General features: G+C 37.2%; 2 protein-coding genes across 2 annotated transcripts; one reads left to right on the top strand and one right to left on the bottom strand.

Annotated features, from left to right (window-relative positions):
- Positions 1 to 6,021: 6,021 nt before the first annotated feature.
- On the top strand, positions 6,022 to 7,134 carry LOC141686100 (uncharacterized). The gene is made up of 2 exons (XM_074491156.1): positions 6,022 to 6,402; positions 7,036 to 7,134. Exons 1-2 carry the CDS (start codon positions 6,022 to 6,024, stop codon positions 7,132 to 7,134), a joined length of 480 nt encoding a protein of 159 aa, XP_074347257.1.
- A 6,294-nt stretch (positions 7,135 to 13,428) lies between these two features.
- On the bottom strand, positions 13,429 to 17,218 carry LOC141683361 (delta(24)-sterol reductase-like). The gene is made up of 3 exons (XM_074488056.1): positions 17,078 to 17,218; positions 14,510 to 15,783; positions 13,429 to 14,098 (listed from the first exon to the last, which is right to left on the bottom strand). Exons 2-3 carry the CDS (start codon positions 15,755 to 15,757, stop codon positions 13,643 to 13,645), a joined length of 1,704 nt encoding a protein of 567 aa, XP_074344157.1. The 5' UTR covers positions 15,758 to 15,783; positions 17,078 to 17,218; the 3' UTR covers positions 13,429 to 13,642.
- Positions 17,219 to 21,488: the final 4,270 nt, after the last annotated feature.

Raw genomic sequence — 21,488 nt, 5'->3', positions numbered from 1 at the left:
ATATATTGAGAAAGGTTAAGGGAACCTAAGTAATAAGATCCCGGGTATGATCCCTCAAACGATAAACGAAAACGAAAGTTAAGCGAACCGTATAACAGATCAGCGGTCATTAGGAAAACAATTAGGAAGTTAAGCAAATGGATTAGAGGAAGTGATGTCACCCAACCAATGAGAAGAGGACAAGGAAGGGAGGATGACATATCAATGTGATGTAAGCATGACATAGGGAAGGAGGAGGTGTGGTTGGTTTATAACCACACAAATATAAGGTTATTAAGGTAATTAACCAAAAACAAAACAAAAAGCAACCAAGCTAAGCCAAACAAATCAAAAAACACAAAATCATTTCATTCTCATCATCTTGCTCTCGGCTTTTCATCTTTTTCAAGGGCAAGAATTTCAAAAATCAAGTTCCAAGCATTGTTAAATCACAAGGTAATTATCTAAGCTTCCTTGTACATAGATATGGATATGCTATAAGTTTAAGCTCCTAATTCCTTCACAATCTCTTCCAATAAATCAAGGAAGAAGATGGTGAATAGTAACCTTCAAGAAATAACTTTAGTTTTCTTGAATTTTTATGAAAGATTAAGGTTATACAAGCAAGGATCAAGGTTCTTTTAGGCATTCAAAGCTCTTGGGTTGTGTTAGGAAGCTTCAAGGAGGTATAAACAACTTTCACCTTTAACTTATAGTTTTAACTTTGAGTTTTGATGAGTTCATGGATGGATTAATATATATATAGAAATATCCATGTATGTATAGCAAGATCCATGTATGTTAGATAGTTTGGTTGGATTTGTGGTGATTTTGGATATGAATCTTGGTTAATGGTTAATGAATCTTAAGTTATGGTTAGTAGATCATGTTTGCGGATGAATAAGTTGGAAAACCTTGAGATTATGGACTGACTTTGCCTTGATATAAGTTGTGTTTGATGTATTGATGATGGTTGGGTGGTTTGTAGTGAATTGGTAAAGAATTGGAGTGGTATAAATATTGGTAATCGCGTAAACATAGTCGTCGTAACGTCCGATTTTCTTTAGACTGTTTTGTGCATAACATTAGGACCCGAGGACCCCCTGCTATATTATGACCACTGCCATTTTTAGATAGCTCATGTTACGAGCTTCGTTTTGATATGTAGTTCGTTCGATTCCGATGCACGGTTTAGGAGAAACGACCGTTTCAAGTAACGGCGTTTCGCGAACGAAACTTTTTCCCTCGCCTTACTTTGAAATGTAGGTTAAAGACCAAAAAGGGTTAATTAATGTATGAAACATTTATGGTAAGTGTGTTAGGCAGTTGGTAAGACATTCGCGAAGGAATCGCTTTAAAACTCGTAAAGGTTAAATTATTAAAAATGGTGGAGCCGAGGGTACCCGAGTGACTTAAGCGAATCAGTGAGCGCAAAACGAGCGTTAGAGTCTAAGTTAGTTAAAGTATAGATTTACAAGTGACTTTGGTTTAATTCCAACTTACTTGTTGCTTATAGGTTACCAGACTCGTCCCGAGCCATTCGTAACCCCCAGTCGCTCAGGCAAGTATTCTATCCATTATACTGTTGTTGTGATGAATATATGTATTTGCATTATCTTGCGATAGATGCATGTTGGATAATTAGCAAATGATGCGATATATTGTAGCATGTGATATGGTATATATGCATGCCTGTTTCATATTCTTGGAATATATATCTGTTGGTTCAGTTGATAATACCTATGCTAGAGGATAGCGGTAACTTGCATATACCCTTAGTATAGGGACCCAAAGGTGAAAATATTTTCTAAAACCGGGAGTCGAGGATCCCGAGTACATTTTATATATATGGATATAGTTTTAAAACTATTAATCGAATAAGGTTTATTCGATAACTTTAACTTTATATTATTTATTGAATATTACTTGGATATTCATTTGAGGATGTATGACTCCTTTATGTTAAATGAATATTATTTTGAATATTCATTCGAGGACTTATGACTCCTTTTATTTATTTATCTGAATATTATTTGAATATTCATTCGAGGACTTATGACTCCTTTTATTTATTTATCTGAATATTATTTGAATATTCATTCGAGGGCTTATGACTCAGTTTATATTAATTAATGAATATTATTTGAATATTCATTTGAGGATCTATGACTCCGATTATTTGCTGAAATATATTCTTTATTTTATTAAAGAATAAGGTGTTAATAATCAAACTTATTTTCGATTATTCAAATAAAGATAATACTTTCATATAAGTATATCTTTGGTTATTTAATACTCGTTTCAAGTATAAGTTTTAATACTTCTACTTCAATTATTTTTATAAAGATTATTCTTATGGGAATATTATTTAAATAATAATATTCAGTCATTTTCTAAATATTCTGGGGACTGATTTACTTCATTAAATCAGCTTTACTCCAAACACTCTTTAAAGTGTTTTCGAGTCTTCAAAATGATTTTTAAAAGTTAGAGCGGATCCCAAAACTCATTTTTATATTTAAGATCTTCCTTTTAAAGGGGATTTAAATACTCGTTCAAAACCTGGGGAATCCGGCTCTGTGGTGTATTTTATATTCGCAACAAGGTTGCAGTTTTGGTAAATGAATTGATTACTTACCCAACGTTCGGGAAGTAAGTCCATCTATTGAGTCGGCATAAGCAACATGGGCTCAGTGGGCGTCCATGATAGTGTAAGTGGCTCAGTGGGAGTCCATCAAATGCATAAGTGGCTGAGTGGCAGTCCAGCATAAGGTCCTAATTATGACTAGGGTGATGACCAGTAGGGAATTCGTCCATCTACTAGTAGAAAAGGTTACTTATGGGTATCTTTGCCTGATCAGCAAGATATCTGGTTTATGCCAAAGGTTTTCTTTTCCTTCCAAATTCATTGGATATTGCAACTCTGTTCATACTTTACATAACAGAGGTTCCAGGAAATGTTTTAGAGATATATATATGTGGATATATATATATCGGGACTAAATAAAGTATCTCGTAACTTTATTTCATTCAATAATATTTCAAAGATTGAATCTATTCAAATCTTGTCTTGTAGTCTCATCTATGTGATGAACTTTTGAAACTGGTTATAACTTGAACGGTGGTAGTTCAAGTAGTATTGGGAAAGATATAAGTATATTGGTGTATTTGGTAACCTCATCTTTTAAACTTATATCTAGTTAATAATTGTCTTATGAATGACAAAGATTTTCAGAAAAAAACGTTGAGACAAGGTTAGATATATGAGATCACCTTGCAACGATATTTTTATACAGTTATACACTGGGACTTTGTGTATATTATGCATGGAAGAGGACTTCCAATATTTTGAAAAGTATATATGTATATATACTGAATATTTTGCGACTTCATCGCATTAAGATATCAAACTTGGTTCATTTCTTTTGACCAAGACTTTCATGAGTATTATGAGTAGGCTCATATATTGTAAATCATTATACATATTATTTTGGTGGGCTTGCTGCTCACCCTTGCTTTATTTCTTCATCACACAACAACAGTTAGGAAAGATGGCCAGACTCCAGCAGACCCAGCGCAAGCGCGTGGGAAGCGTCCTGCGTCTTCCCGTTGATGTTGTAGCTGCTATAGCTGCAGAGGTAGATCTATTGTAGATCAGACCATCTACTTTTGAGAATCAATTATGTATAATTATAACTTGTGGCAGATAATGGCAATTAACTGTAAATTTATCAAGTAATCATTTTGGGTTGTAATAACTTTTAAATTGTGGATTCAAAGACTTGTACTTATTTAAATTTCACCTCTGAGACTATAACGGGTTGTGGTGTGTGTTAGTGTGGGGTCACAGCATAAGGTTATTATTATTAATTAAGTGAAGTGATATTGTGGAAAGAAAGACCGTGACGACCCGGATCCTCGACCCCGGATCTGGGGGTGTTACACGCGACCTACCAACGGTTGGTGAACATGATGTTCAAGAATCAGATTGGAAGAACCATGGAAGTGTATGTGGACGACATGTTGGTGAAGTCGAAGAAAGCAAATGATCATATCGAGCACCTGATGGAAATGTTTAACATTCTAAGAAGGTTCTACATGATGTTGAATCCGCAGAAGTGCGTGTTTGGTGTTGAGTCAGGCAAGTTTCTCGGGTTCATCGTCCACCATAGAGGAACTGAAGCTAACCCTGCAAAGATCAAAGCGCTGCTAGACATGAAGTCTCCCACCAGTGTGAAGCAGGTGCAAAGCTTAATTGGAAGGATCGCCGCGCTGAACCAATTTATTTCTAAATTATCCGACAGATGCAAGGAATTCTTTAAGGCGATTAAAGTGCCAGGGAAAGACTTTGTATGGACACCAGAATGTGAGGAAGCTTTCAGGAGGATCAAAGAACAACTGGGGAACCCTCCCATGTTGTCAAAACCATTGGAGGGGGAGTCTCTGATCCTATATCTTGTAGTTTCTGAGTATTCAATCAACGCAGTGCTGGTGAGAGAAGAGGATGCGCAACAGTCACCAGTGTATTATGTGAGCAAGCGATTGCACGATGCTGAAACCCGCTATAAAAGTATGGAGAAGCTAGTTTATGCCTTAATCCTTGTATCAAGAAAGCTGCGCCCATATTTCCAAGCCCATAGAATTGAAGTCCGTACAGCATATCCTATGCGGCAAGTCCTTCACAATCCAGAATTGTCGGGGAGAATGTTGAAATGGGCTGTGGAGTTGGGACAGTTTGACTTGGAGTATATACCCCGCACAACAATCAAAGGTCAGGCTATAACTGATTTCTTGTTAGAATTTGATTCTGAGGCTGATGATAAGGTGTCACATCCATCTCATACTGAGGAGATTTTAGAGGAGTTTCAACGCCCCTGGTGGATTTTATATGTGGATGGAGCAGTTAACAACGGAGGAGCAGGCGCGGGTATAGTACTCGTAACCCCGGAGGGACATCATCTAATGAGTGGAATTCACTTCAAATTTTATGCGACAAACAATGATGCGGAATATGAAGCGTTGATTAATGGCCTAAAGATTGCTTTGGAAATGGGGGTGCGGAACTTAATTGCAAAGAGTGACTCAGAGTTAGTGGTAAACCAGGTGAATGGGCGGTTTCAAGCTCGAGGACCGCGAACAAAATTATACTAGAGGTGCACTCAGCGCCTGATTGGAAAGTTCAAAGAGGTTAGGTTGGAATGTGTACCGCGGGAAAAGAACAGCAACGCGGATGCTCTGACAAAAATGGGGTCCCAGCAGGAGGCTGTGTTATTGGGATCCATACCTTTAGAAATCCAGAAGATTCATAGTATCCCAGAGGTAGAGGTGATGCAAACAAATGAGGCTCCTAGGAAAACATGGATGACACCCATTATTGCATATATTCACAAGGGGGCACTTCCTAACGATAAGTTCAAGGCTCGATGACTCCGCTACCAGGCTGCAAGGTATGTGGTGTATGATGAAGTTTTGTATAATAGAGGCTTCAATTAACCGCTGCTCAGATGTGTCGATGAAGAAGAGAGGAATTAAATCTTAAGGGAGGTACATGAAGGAATTTGTGATAATCACTTGGGGGGTAACTCGTTGGCAATAAAAGTTTTACGCCAAGGTTACTATTGGCCTGCGGTGAAGGAGGATGCCGCGAATTTTGTTAGAGCATGCGATCGCTACCAACGCTTTGGGAATTACTCATTTATGTCAGCGACGCTCTTAACTCCTATGGTAAGCCCGTGGCCATTTGCCATGTAGGGGATCGATCTTATTGGAGAGTTACCTAAGGCTAAAGGAGATGTCAAGTATGCAATGGTTACGGTTGATTACTTTACTAAGTGGGCGGAAGCTATGCCGCTGACGACTATCACCGCAAAAAAAATCAGAGACTTTGTCTTTAACTCCATTGTGTGTAGGTTTGGAATTCCTTACAAACTTGTTTCTGACAACGGAAAGCAGTTTGATAGCAAGGAGCTGTGACATTTATATGAGGATTTGAAGATTAAAAAGGAATTTGTAGCGGTTTATCATCCTCAGAGTAATGGAAAAATGGAGGCCGTAAATAAATTAATAAAGCATACCCTCAAGACCAAACTGGAGGAGCGCAAGGGGAATTGGCCTGAAGAACTCCCGAAAGTGTTGTGGTCTTACAATACTACACCAAGATCTATCATGGGAGAATCTCCGTTTATGCTCACCTACAGGTACGAAGCTATGGTTCCCGTGAAAGTTGGCTCAAGATCGCTGCGCAGAGATCATTACACAGAGGAAGATGTAGAAGTTAACCAAAGGCTTCACTTGGACCTTTTGGAAGAGACGAGGGAAAACTCACAGCTAAGGCTCGCGGCATATCAACAGCGTGCTGCAAGGTACTACAACAAGAAGGTAAAGGGACAGCTGTTGAAGGTAGGGGATCCGGTGCTCAGGAAGGTGATGCTGAACACAAAGAATCCCTAGCATAGAGTATTTGGAGCTAATTGGGAAGGACCATACAAGATAAAAGTAATCTTATGGAAGGGGACTTATCACCTTGAAGACTTGGAAGGGAAGTTGGTTCCGCGAGTATGGAATGCGGAGCACCTCCAAAAGTATTATCAGTAAGGTTGCCCAAATTTTAGACTAGAAGCAATAAAATTCCTCCTAGCCTAGGGGGTAGTGCATGTACTACTTACCTTAGAACTAGTTGAAGGATCATATTTTTGAATAAATTCCCCACATAGCATAGTAGTCATGGGACCGGTGCACTTTTGACACTGGAGCGCATTATTCAATAAAAAACAAAAACTTTGAACATTCAAAAGTTTGATTTTTAAAACAATGAAGACGCGCCCTACGATAAAGACGCGTCCACACCTATACAAAGTTATTAGATAGGAAAAAGTGAGGTTAATGCTCTTGTTAATAGGACGCGCCCTCCTAAAATAATGCTTCACTTTTAGTATTTTATGAAGTTGTAGTAATCTTTCAGAAAATAAGATGCATCCACAAAGGAGGATGGGTCCACTGCTTAATCTTCAATATAAAATATTACTGTAAACGGGGACAATGTAATTTGCTTTTCAGGAAAAAAGTGGGCACGCCTTGGCTAAGGATGCGTCCATACTAGTATCAATCACTGTTATTTTGAGATATTTGTCTAAGTTAAAGGACGATGCATCCTGACTGTGCAATTATATGATGATTTATAAGGATGCGCTTACAGCTCAGGACGCGCCCTAATATTTCTGATAGTCTTGGTAATAGTTTGTGACTTTGGGAATTAAAACGATAAGATAGATGCCTCCATATAGGACGCGCCCTTACAGAGTAATCTATGTTTCACAAAGTTAAGGAAATGACAATGACATGGCTTACGAGGGGGATCAATAGACGCGTCCTGACAAAAGGACGCGCCCACCATATAACTTGTAAAAAGGAGTTGCTAAAAGCTGAATAACCAGTAAAGTCAAATATGCATTAAGATAATTCAAGGTATAAAACCTTGGAAACATAATAGCAAGCAACATTTAGAAAAAACCATAAGTTTACAAATTGCAAGGCTTAAGGGACCTGCACCCTTGGGACAGTTCAGATAAAAGTTCATAAATAGACATAAGACGCGTCCTAGGCAGGGGGCGCATCCTGAGGCTTGTCCTGGTCTTTTAGGGAAGAAGGTGGAGGCTGAGCTTGAAGTGGAGAAGGCGCAGGGGACGCGTCATCCTCTTCCAGGCCTAGGATGATCCTTTTGTTCTTGATTGAGTCTGTAGCCCTAATTCTGAAATCATTTACCACTTTTGAGTATCCTCATCAAACTTGAAAAAAGTGTATTCTGGGTCATTTGCTATGAACCTAGAACACCACTCTTCAAAACCAGCTGCAAACCCGTTTTGATATACCAGCTTCTTCTCTTCTTTTCAGCCGTGCAGTCTGTCATCATTCAGAGTATCAAACTCTAGTTGCATGGTGGAATTTAGAGTGACTACGCTTTCCATAGCATTCTCCACAGAGGTGACATTGCTTTCAAGCTGTGCCTTTTCACCCTCAAGATGCGCCTTGTCTTGCTTTAGCTGAAGGATCTCGACATCTTTCTCTTTGGTGAGCAAAGTAATGCTCTTTTCCAGAGATTTGATTTTGTCTTCAGCTTGAATTTTTGCAGTATCAGTGACAGCAAGACGCGCCCTGAGTCTTGAAGTCATATTGGCATATTGCCTCACGTGCATATGAAGCTCGACTGTTGCTCTCATCATAGCTTCCTCAGTCTGCTACTCAGTTCTAAAAGTCCAGCCCCTTACCTCTTCCTCAGTAAAAGTGCTAGATGAAGACACGCCCATATATCTAAGGACAAAAGATTGATCATCAGGCACTGTCTTCTGACGCTTTAAGGTCGCGTCCTCCTTATCTGAGATGTTCACCACAGTGGTGTCGATGATCTTTGGTGGGGGAGAAGGAGCAACAGCAGGCAAATGATCCTTGGTTTTTTGATTAGGTTTCACAGGAGTGTGCTTGGTCCTGGCTTTCAGCTTTCTGGTGGCCCCAATAGCAAACCCTTTGGGAAGAGAAGTCATATATGTGACAAAATATGGAAAATATTAGAAATAGACGCGCCGAGATAACAGAACGCGCCCTATGTGTTTTAACAGTGATATTAAAACGATAAATATGCATATAAAACTGGACGCGTCCTGTGTGATATGATGTATCCTGTGTAAGTTATAAAGTTTAACAGTCTTGTGCAAACATCAAAAACACATAAAGGATACAAGGACGCGTCCTAGCATCAAGACGCGTTAAAAGGAAAATATACGGACTGTAAACACATGTATATATATCAGAAAAAGTGGAAGATATGCGTACGAAGATGCATGTATGACTATATATGATAATTCTTACCCTATTCTAGGTCCACTTGTCTGCTAATGTCAAGTTGAACCAGTTCTGTAGCGTTAAGTCCCTTAGCTTTTTCAGAAGCTGTGAGGACGGGTTTTCCGTTGTAAAAGTTGTGGTATTTATAAATGGAACCAACCCTGGCAGAAAGAGCCCCAATTTTCTTAAGGTTGGCCTCTGTGATCATATTTTTTAGGTTGAAATGTTCCTTAGCATACTTGAGCACCTTCTCTGCTATTTTTTTTCTTTTTCCTGTTAATTCTTTCTGGGTTCTTTTATCTAAGGAAGACATATGAGGATTATCAAGAAAGGAATAAGTAAAGAAGCTTGGTAGAAGGGAGGATGTGTCTTGGTTATATGACGCGTCATAGGAAACATCACTTACTTGGTTTTAAGTTGAAGCGAACCTGGGCTCTCTTGACATCATAGATGTGGAAGAAAGGTTCTTTCCAATCCCTCTCGTGGCTCACCTTTCCTTCATTGAAGCCCTTGTTGTTTAACCACTTGTTGATGACAAAAAAGTGGTAATGAGGGATAGATTTCCTGATGCTAAAGAAGAAGCTAAACTCCTTCATGGAGGGCGCGCCCAAGCCTAGGTTGCGGTATATTATATACAAGGCCCATGCTAGCTTGTATGAGTTAGGGGACAGTTGAACTAGAGCAACGTCATACCACTTTAAAATTTTCTTGATATATGGATACAAGGGCGCGCCCACACCCAAAGAGATGAGTTTTGGAGTAAGAACCATTATAGGGATCCTCAAATTCTCCACGTTAAAAATATGGAGCCTCATCATTCTAAGAGGACGCGCCCAGATTCCCTCCATGTCGTAATACTTCATGGTCCATCCAATCTCTAAGTCTGTTGCAGTAGATTTCATCCCAATACAAGCTAATTTGTGTTCTTTCTTCCTTCAGACATTCTTCTCTGCCTCAGAGAGATCTTCAAGTTCTTTCCAGTCAAAATCAAGCTCTACGTCTCTTGGCTCCCAATGCTCCAGTGGAGAGACGGACTGTTGAGGAGAGATGGGGTATTTACCAGGCTCAGGAGCTCTTTCCTCAAATTCACCTTTACTATGAGGAGAAGGCGCGTCTTGAAAAGGAGACGCGTCCTGTTCAGGAGATTCTTATTGAGAGAATGTGGACGCGCCCTTGTTAGAGACGGTTTTATGTTTTTGTGATTTACTGGAAGAAGGGATGATCTCGTCGTCAGTCCAATCTTCGATTGCTTGACTACGGGCAGTTTGGGAAGTCCTCTTGCGTTTCTTTCCAAGTCTCGCACTAAGGGGAACATTGTCCATTGATTCGGAGTCTGAGCTTGCCATGAGTGAAGTTTTTGATTTCAGATATTCAAATTCACGGCATTCTGCTTCAAGGAAAGATTATGTTCTGTGATATTCAAGTAACTCGGGAATGAAAGAAATGGAAGGTGGGGAATAAATCCCCAGGCGTTTGTTGAGAACTTTGGATGGGTGGAATGTAGAAGATAAAGACGCGTCCTCCAGCTGAAACAAGAAGGGAAAAGTGTTAGGTCCCGAATTATCGTAAAAGGGGGTTGATTACGATAATCACTAAATTAAAAAATTCTTTCAAATCTTTTGCGGATATAAAATTTAGTGCTCGGTTAGTGATTTCGTGTTCTTGAGAGGAATAGTGTTTGGAACAATAAAACGAGGAACACAAGATATTCGAGAAAATATATATTCGTATATAAATCCGCGAGGGGTGTTGCTACACTCTAGTAAATAAATTAACTGACTACAATCTAAGAACAACAAAGTTCCTAGATTTTACAAAGATCAACAAATTAAATCCTATATAATATTCTAACTTTTGTTTGTCTAAGGATTTAATTGCTGAGTAACGATTATAATTCCCCTATGAATATACAAGAGTTTAATCGGGCATTATAAAGTTACTCCGGTGAGAAGTTAAACGGATAATTAAAGTGCTTGAGCTTCTCTGAAAATCATTACTTCTATTTTCACCAGCTCTTTGGGAGAGAAGATGAACAGAACAAATAAATTGCTCAGACTTGTATATCAATAATGTGTGGCTGAGGAGAGAGTTGAGATCAGGGAATATTCCTTGTAACCTGCGACTCACAAAAATTAACTGGCGACTAGTTAATTATGTACCAACCTGCGACACATGATTACAACCAGCGACTATTATATTCTTAGTCTGGTTTCTTTTGATGGTTGTAACCTGCGACCAAATAATTCGGGAATGAAAGAAATGGAAGGTGGGGAAGAAATCCCGAGGTGTTTGTTGAGAACTTTGAATGGGTGGAACGGAGAAGATGAAGACGCGTCCTCCAGCTGAAACAAGAAGGGAAAAGATTTTGAGGACGCGTCCATGTCTTAAAGAGAAGAAGTAAGATAATAAAAAAGAAAGGTGCAAAGACAGGTTTTATGCTAGGACGTGTCCTCGAAAATCTATCACAAGAAAGTGAGTTAAAGGTTAAGAAACAATATGACGCGTCCTAGTTTGATAACGCGTCTGCTCTATTCTTGTTGGAGCAAGTTAAACTACGATGGGTAAATCATGAAATCAACAATATGGCGCGCCCTCCGTTATAGACGTGTCCATCATAGTGAAAATGTAGCAGAATCTCAATCGATTATGGCTAATTTGGGGAAATTTAGTTAAAGCCCTAGAAACATGCAGTTACAGAATCAAAAGAGCAAAATATGGAAGTTGTTATATACATACACAGATATATACACAAAGAGAAAGGAAGAACAGTTCATGGAGAAAAGAAGTATACGAACAGCCTTTTGCTTATTACAGTCGATTTAATCAATAAAATGAAGAAATAAAGAGGGATTTACATACCTTGTAAGTTGAGGAATAGATTGAATACAAAAAGTTGAGAAATGAGCGAAGAGATTGCCGGATTTTTGAACTTGAAAATTCTGCTTGAACGGCGGCGACGGCGGTTGTTGAGAGAGTAAAATGATGATGTGAGTTTCATTTTAGGGTATTTATAGATAAGAGGGTATGCTGACGTGTGCGACAGCTGTAATGCAACGACTATAGAATGAGTGGAAAGACGTGTCATCTACCAACGGCGCGTCCTGGGTTTGTAAGCCAAATTCCGTCGCTTGGTTTTAAGGATAAAAATTCCAACTTTGTTTTCAACTGCGTATGAAGTTTGGGGGGTAGTTGTTATACCCAAAATTTGGCATTGGATCAATGCGGGTCAAATGCGGGTTAATTGGAGTCAAACTCAGCGTTGCGTTGCAAAAGAGGAGATCAGGACGCGCCCATTTGTGTAGGACGCGTCCACCGTTGTGGGAGTGTTTACTGAAGGATGGTCCGGAATTTGGGGTGAACCGTGGCTATACCTGCGTCCGTAAATCAAGGAAGATAGCTGTAGCGGAGTGTTATCCTTGCGCAGGGAGATGCATTATCCGTGAAGTCCTACGATTACGGACGAGCCTTGGGCCTTCGCGGTTGGGCCTCATAGTTGGACATTTCTAAAGCTAGCAGAAGATGGATTCTGGATGGGCTTCTACCTGGCTTAGGAATAAGAAGTCTAAGCCCATTAGATTTTTTGTTCCCCAAGAACTACGTCAGACTTGATCCCTATATAAAGGGTACGTAGGCACATTGAGAGGGGTAAGAAGTTGAGAGCTGAAAAGGAGCAACCACTTGTCCTAATCAATCTCAGCCACCAATTAACACATAACCACCACACACCGCTTGATTTTCCGGCGAAGAACCACCGGCATAGATTTTAATTCCGGCGAGAAAATCTCAAACTTTGTTATCAGATTTCTCCGTCAACAAATACATACAAGCTAAGCATGGGTGAGTAAAAACACCAGCTCCATTTAATCTAAACTTTTATAAAATTTAAAAATAAAAATTAATTTTTCTAAATATTGCATATCTAAATATCTAAATATTGCATATTTAAAAAAAATACCTTTGGGGAATATGATATTAGATAGAAGGTCTTGGAGGCGTCGAATTAGAGTGGTTGATTAACTTATGGGATAAATTGATATTGTATTTTGAGATGTTAGTAACATATAGTAACATAGTGTTAGTAACATAGTGTTAGTAACATATAGTCATAGTGTTAGTAACATATAGTGTTAATTTATTCATTCTCTTAAGGTGCTTAATTCTATTATTATTGTATTCTGAAATTCATACGTTATTGGCACTAATCATTTTTTTATAGATAGAATGTCTTGTCTTTACAAGGAGTTATTTGATTTAAAATTTAGAAGTTACGCGGGTATTCTTAAGATTGGATTGAAAATATCAAAAATATTTTTATATGGGATAAAAATAACTACAAACCGTCACTATTCGGTATTGCGTATTATATCTTTTTATAATTACATTTTATATTTATACATGTTCACACACAAGCCAAGAAAAATTTTTCGGGAAACGGTCTCTTCGTTCTTTTGAATGAGAAAAGGCTGCAAATATCATACCCTCCCCATGCCTTACTTTTACGTGATATACCCTATACGGGGTACGTTTGGTTTGGTTTATACCTGCTAAATCTTAACTTTTCTAAATTGTAGCGTGCCTGGCAGTTGTAAGTATGGAGCCGCAAAGCTAATATGGTAAAAGCAAAGGAGAATAATCCCATATAGCAAAACCAGAAAAGGAGAACTATCCCATAGTCTAAACCGACCAACACCAAACAGAAACCAAAGAAACATGTGCAAACTACAGCCAATCAGATATTCAGGGAGAGATATATGCTAGACAGATCTCAAATGATCTGGTTGTAAATCCAAGCAACTCAGACACTCGCTCTCACATTAAACCTCAAAAATCAATCTACAGGCATGTCCACTTCAGCATAAGCTGTCTCAAGATGGGCTTGCTCGGCTTCCTGCACCTCCTTCTCAGTCTTCCTACCTTTCTTACACTTGTAGTACACACTCATAAAGGTTCCAACAGCTCCATACTTCCTCCTGCACTGCTCGTAAAGCTCGGCATCAAACATCTTCCAGAAACTCTTTTCATTGAGCTCAGACACGGCATACTGCGGCTGGAAACCATGGTTTTCAATCAACCAGCTCTCGAGTCGACGCACAGCCTCTGCACCATCAAACTCCTCACCTCTTAACACGGGTCCAGGAGCGTAGTACACTCCAACATCTGTGTACATCTGAGCATAGGATGTGTCCCCCTGTCTGTGATGTAGCTCAAATCCTGGTTCAGGATAAATCATTGTCTTGCAAGGTAGCTTGTACAGTTTGTGTGGGCAAAGCCAAAGCGGATAAAGCTGTGACAAAGAAAAACATCATTATAGGATAACTTGAACAATAAAATTTGTTATATTGTAATAGGTAGACAGAATCATAGAACATCGAGTTTGTCATGAGAGAACTTAGATTGAAATTTAATCAGCAAAAATCATATTACAGCTTAATCCAATTCCAGATTTTTTAGTACTTAATTATGTTTCCACGATGTCAGGCCATGGGGTATGTTACCTCTCCTATGAAACTTTTTTCCTAGATATGTATAATCAAGGTCTGAAAGCCATCAGCTTAGTCCAAACTTAGCATGCACATGTACTGTAACGCATCAATCTTTTCAAAGATTTATTTACTTTATTTGGGTGGATGCAACATACAGTTATATAATAAATAAATATATAAAGTACCTACACAAATTACATTAACAAAATTACCTCCATTTCACGGTGCACAAACTCTAGAGCATCGCCAACCTTGTAAAGTGGAACAAGCATATCCTGAATAACATGCATCTCATGGTAATAGTTTCTAATGGCTTCCCCTTGAGTAGCCTTGAGCAGAGAGACCTTGGGTGGCATCAACCAGCCAAGGGTATACCTAAACCACCACTGATCAGCAAATGGAAGGATAAGCTTCCCTTCCCAATACAAACATCTAGTATGCCTGTGGTAGTACTCCCTGGTTGGAATGTACTCCACAAACTCTCCGTTCTTCAATGCCTTCTCTGCATGCTGGTAGAACCATGGTTTAAACCACCAACCAACTTCGTTAATTTTATTGCCCTTCTTCTTCGCCTCCTCCTTCGAAGCATATCTTCCTGTCATGCAAACAGCTTCTGAAGGATTGTAAATCATAGTCTCCACAAAATCTGGCACCTTCTCATCATTATCCTGATCTCCATCTCTAGGCGCGAAAGAATCAATGTATCCCTGTGCCAGTTCTTTTAGATTACCTTTCACGGGTGTATATGTCAGCTTCATGTACTCCTTAACAGGTATCAGCTTAATTTCAGCCGAGACAAGCAGACCAAGTGTCCCTTGAGACCATGGGATAGCATAGAAAAGGTCGGAATATTCATTGTCCTTTGTGGCTCTTACAACCCGCCCATCTGCTAGAACAATCTCATAGGCCACGACAGTGTCAGCAAAAAGGCCATATTTGTGGGAGCTCCCCTCAATCCCATAGCCATTAATGAGACCACCAACAGTGAGATCATCAAGCTCAGCAACAACAGCAAGGGCAAGATTCATTGGAACAGTGACCCTGGTGATCTGTCCCATATTAACTAGAGGTTCACATTTCGCAATCATTCTCTCTTGGTCAATTTCAAGAATGTTGCGGAAAGTGGAAAGATCAACCTCAAAATGTCGAGCACGCTTGTAGTCAACATTTCGCATCCCAACAGCAATATAAGGTTTCCGGGCTGTGCAGACGAGACCATCCTTTGACGGATTCCTCTGCTTGAGGCGTTTCACAACCTTCTTAACATTCTCATCATGTTCCTTCTGACGCTTCTCATAGGACTTCCACTCTGATCTGACATCTCCAAGATAGGTAAGGAAGTACAATGTGAAGGAGATAGGGAGGACAACAAAGATGACAATAATCCAGCGGAAGTTGACAAAATAATCAACCCAGATCTTCTTTCTTTTAGGGCGAAGTGGGGCCTCGAGATCTGACATTTTGGGTAAAAGATATGCCAAATTTGCTGTAACATAAAATAAAAACTGTAAGGCGGCAGGAAAAATACAAACGGAACACAGCAGACATTGTGCTTGAAGATGCAAATGAAAATTAAAATCAGCGCCACTATACACGGCAGAATACCCGTGCAGAGTATCAAGACACGTTAGATTTCATAATATAACATGTAGCTGACACATATCATATAATGTTCATTTTTGATGTAATATAAGTTGCATATCATATTATATACAAACACCAAAGAATAAAGATCACCGACTTTGAATAAAGACAAACAAAATCAATTGCAAGGATTCTATAACCACATCAGGCAGCCAATATAAATATTATGTTTCCACGTGAGTTAAAACAACCAATAAGAAATACAGTTTTTGACTTAGCAAAAAAAATACAGTTTTTGTAGAGGAAACATGTACATCTCTTTCAAGACATGTTGCTAATATATAATTATTACCAGCAAAATCCATAATTTGCTAGAAAAGGTAATATCTCACATGCTAGAAAAGGTAAAAACTAAAAAAAACCGATACGTAAATGTACTATTAGAAATGATACGGAAATATTATAATTTCAATATCCGTAAAATTACTTAGAACTTGATCATAATTTCCGTAAAATTATTTTTCTCAGGGTAAGACAACTTGGGCAGGAATCTCAATTAAATGGTTCGGATATTATACTGGTATAAGAAAAATTTCTAACACAAATAAACACTCGAATCTCAGTTATAATCGTCATCTACTCGTGTATCTACATCCATAAGACAAGTTCAAGCACATTCCCAAAACTCAAACGGTAAAAGTAAAACCTAAAAAATCGAAAAGGCATGTGCACAAGCAACAGTACAGCAACATTAATTATTCAATTACATTCAAATTTTTACAGATCTAGGTGAATTTACAGATCTAGGTGAAACATCAACCGGAAACAACTGCACAGTAAGCCGCAGAAATAGCACTAAATTCATCGCCAGAATAACATATCATATTAATATAATGCAGTAACAAATTAAGGTTTAAGTGTGAAATGATTGAAATCTAAAATCAACTGTATGTAAGTCTACGAGTATCAATAATTAGTCAAAAAAATTTTAAAAAAATTACACAAATAAAAAAATCAAAACATTTCACAGTTCTATGGTAATTAAAACAGAAAAAGGCACAATCGCAACAAAATGAACAGCAAAAGTAGTATAAATCAATCAAATTCGTTAATTCATGTAATGTGCAAGATCGAGCCAGTGATACGAACATATTATATATGTATGTATAGGTGTGTGTATAGAGAAATGAAGATACCTGAGAAGCGCAGAGGAGATGAGGCGGCTGAAGAGATGAGAGTGAGGGTTTTACTCGCGGAGTGGAGTGATCTTTTGTGATGTGACTTTGATGTGCCCCTATTTACCTATTTATAATCTTTAATTTTACATAAAAAAAATCATCTTTTTCTAGCAAGAAAAATAATATTTATTTGAGATGTATAACTAGATTATTTGATGTTTGGTTGAGTAAGAAAAAAAAATCCGTCCAAATTATATTATCGGTCTTTCTAGTCACTAACTCTTATCGGTGGAATTGATCTGAATGCAGAGGGTCATTAACATTTATTATTCAATAACTAATAAAAAGAGTCCATTTATATGGGAATTACTGACTATTATGTGCCCTTGGGCACACCATAGAAAATCCCTTATATTATAGCAAATTAACATTGATTAACAAACTTAAAATAGGAAGTCAAGTCAAAATTTTAAATATCACAGTTATCCAGTATATTTATAATTATAGAAAGTCTTAATTAAAGCATATCACAAAATAGTTTAAATAACAATTTATTTTTTTACTTCGAATAAAAACATAAAATTACTAACAGAGAGAGACCGATAATGGATAAGCAAACTTATCACTCATCACTCAGATCGACAGTGTTGTTACTCATGTCCTTCTTATTTGATGCAGTTTTGTCCTCCTTTTCCCACATTATTTACAATATATTTTATAATAAAAATTGATCAAGTATACATGATAAATGATATAAATTCTTATTGAAAAAAACATGGAATGAATTTTTCACATTCTTCGGCATTAGCAAACTCGTATGAAAAAGTTTCATCCAGATTAGTGTTCATCTAATCCTTCTATATCTATCCTTCAACCAACTTTGAGTATATATGAATGTCTTCATCATTTTCAGCACAAAGAACACCAGAATGGATCTTTATTCGTCCACTCGTGTTGAATGTTCTGAAGTAACGGTAGACACTGAAATAACGAGTGTGTCATTAGAATTTTTAGATAAAGTCGTATACCCGCTAGAATTGTTTTTCAACCAAAGTAGTATGTTGAACTTATTAGTCATAGAATCCTCTTCTTCATACCTTATAGATAAAGTGGCTCATGTAATAACGAGTGTGTCATTAGAATTCTTAGATAAAGTCGTATACCCGCTAGAATTATTTTTCAACCAAAATAGTATGTTGAACTTATTAGTCATAGAATACTCTTCTTCATACCTTATAGATAAAGTGGCTCGTCAATTTGTCATCCTTTTTTTCCATACCATGTAAATACTTTTTTCAAATTGAAGAGCCGCAACCAGCATCAAATATGTGTTGTTCCCCCTTGTAGGCACGTCTAAAACTAGTCCCCCTCTAATGATCAATTTTTTCCTTTTCTGCGCAAGCTCTGAATTTTAATAGTCTTGCCAGAGACGATTGAATGTATTTAAATAAATTATGGATAGAAGCAATTGGATCATTTAGGTTTGTTAGTCCATAAATGATAATTAAGTTAATGATGAGAGCACCATATCAAGCATGGAGATGTTCATCATCAAGAACGGAATATTTTCCCGCGTTGAATCTCCTTCAATCCTCTAATCAAGCAAGCAGCCCTTGATCATCTTGCCAATGATCTCTCCTTTTTTATTTAAAACTTGACAAAATTTTATTATCATTTTTTGTAGTGTTCAATCAGATTCGATGTAGTGCGCGGTGAGGCGCATATGGAATAATTGAGTTCGAGATGTCCAACAACTGGTTGTTAAACTCACGGCCTTTTTACCCGATATCGTCAATTCTTTTTTCAGTTTACATATTCATTGAAGGAAAGTGTGTCTATGTCCTTAGTAATAATCATTCGACTAGAGACAACAAACTTAGGTTGCAACTTATTGATCAAATCATTAAAACCTGCCCATTCTACGATTTTGAAGGCTTGTTCATCTCTTGCCACAAACTTAGCTAATGCGTTCTTGCAGCTCACCTTATTAAAAGTAAAAACCAATAAACTGCCCTCTACTTCGATTTCACGTCTAAAACTAAGCACTTTTCGAGTCTTATCAGCCAAATTATTCAGATACTTCTTACATTTCTTCAACTGAACTCACAAATTATTTGTTCCAACTCTTATACTATGACAAGCATAATTCGCTCTACATTAATTGCATGTGTACCTAAACTCATTGTGATTTCCACCTATTATTTTAGTGAAATATCCCATACATCAGATGTTCTTGTCGGTTTTTTCTTTCTTATGAGTGGGTGATCATCATCTTCCTCCTTTTAAGGGGATTTAAGTTCAATAGGTTCATCATAGGTTGGGGTGTTCGGGGCAGATGTTGGATTTTGGTAAGTGTTTGGGTTTTGGGTGGTATTTAGAGTTGGACTAGGAGTGGATAAGTTCGTTTAATAGTTATAATTTCAGGGAATATTTTATTCCATTAGGATGAACAAAGGTCGGTTTGGCCGAATTAAGATAACAAAATAACCCGACCCAATTATTAGGTACATGATATGTTTATACCATCATAAAAAGCCTACTCAAGCAACAATGTCACTTTACATGGAAAAATGGATTCAACCATTTGAACTAATGATAGATTTCTTTTGTACATGTATTGTTTGACTTATAGACAACTCATAATGCTATAAAAGTTTAGGGATTTCTATACAACAGTCTTGTATATAAAATAAATCAATTTGGTAGAAGTTCAATGAAGATTGTTCAAGTAGCAAATTGAAGAAGGATGACTCTTGAAGTCAATAAGTTGCAGGAATTTCTCTAAGTTAAATATCGTGAAGTCTAAAAGAGCTATGTCGTGAAGTCCAAAAACCCCATTAGTAAAGTCCAGTTCAAAGTCATAATCGTAAAGTTCAAATTTGGTTTATGTCGTTTTTCTTGGAAACTATAGCACAATTTCTTTATTTTATATAAAGTAAACTGAGTTAAATTTATATATATATATATATGTTCTTGCATAGTTATATTTCTGCAGCTAGTTATGTTGTAGTTGTCAATTTTTCAAAACACATCGAAAGTTTTTCAACTAGTCATTCACTCCCTGCCTAATTTTGAGATCCTTGTTTTCTAACACTAATTAATTTGGATTATAAAATTCTAAACCGTTAATCTAAATATATATTTTCTAACCAAACTCGATAATTTATATATAGGGTTGGGTCGGATAGTGCTAAAAATATCATGATTGGGATTGAAACTAATTGCAACAAAAATGTAGACTATCAAGCTGCTGCATTTTTGTATCTTACACATATAAACTAGATGTTGCCATTTTATGTTGAGGTTAATTTGACATTTTAGATTTTTAATGAACTGACAAGTAATATACGGATACACAAAATATATTTTTTTATATGAAAAAATGAATAGATTAAAGAAAAGTATAAACATGTTTTATTTTATGTATCATGATATCAAATTTTCAAGTAATTGAAGCAGTTAGATCTATAAAATCTCATGATAGAAAATGTGCATCAGTCATTACTACTATAATTAGAATCAACAAGAACCATTGTATGTATAACTCAGAATTATAGATTCAACATTTAATGGCTAAAGTGATAGAACTAACTAAATATATAATGGGCCTGTAAATAGTAATAATTTAACGGGGTGGGTTTGGTTGGTAAGGGTTGTAATTTTTAAATCTTGACCTAACCCACTATATTCGGGTCCAATTAAATTTCAGTTTGGGATGATTCGGCTCGTTCTTCCGAAAAAAGGGCGGGTTGCTTCGATTTATGCAGGTTGGTCAGATTTTGATCCTAAAAAGATACAAGATAATAGGAAAGATAAAACCCAAACAACTCACAGTCAAGCAATATATTTCAAAACAAATCAAAATGAAAGAATTAAACTTAGAAAATCAAATATATTTTAAAATCAAGACGCGTATAATAAATATTTAACATGTTGATTCAGTAGAGAGAAATGAATCAAATGATACAAGTCACAATCAAATAAATGGTAAATAGATAAATAAGATACTAAAAAATACATGAAGATATCAAAAGAATATATTTAGTGAAATAAATAAATGGTAAGAGAATCAACTTATAAATCAAATAAAGATTGAGCAAATATATTCAGCGAAAAACTTGCAAATCGCGATAAGACTGAGATTCGAATGGAAAGAGAAACGCGGCTGCAGGTTGTTACTTGTTATGAGATATGTATGTGTTATGTTGTGTAGGGTTAACCATTTAGGTTTAGGGACTAGTGGACTAGAAGTCAGTAATGTGTTGGGCCTTAACAATTAGATCGAGTTGGGTTACGATTTTAAATAACTAAACAATGAGTTATCCTGATATAATCAATCAAAAATTAACAGAACCATCCCACGAGATTGGATGACACGGTTTGGTCGGCCTAATTAAGGGTTAGGTTGTGTCAATTTTTATGAATTCGC

Source organism: Apium graveolens, chromosome 9 (genome assembly GCF_009905375.1).
Source record: "Apium graveolens cultivar Ventura chromosome 9, ASM990537v1, whole genome shotgun sequence".
Classification (NCBI taxonomy): domain Eukaryota; kingdom Viridiplantae; phylum Streptophyta; class Magnoliopsida; order Apiales; family Apiaceae; genus Apium; species Apium graveolens.
The sequence above is the reverse complement of the archived record's forward strand: the minus strand, read 5'-3'. Positions and strand labels throughout refer to the sequence as shown.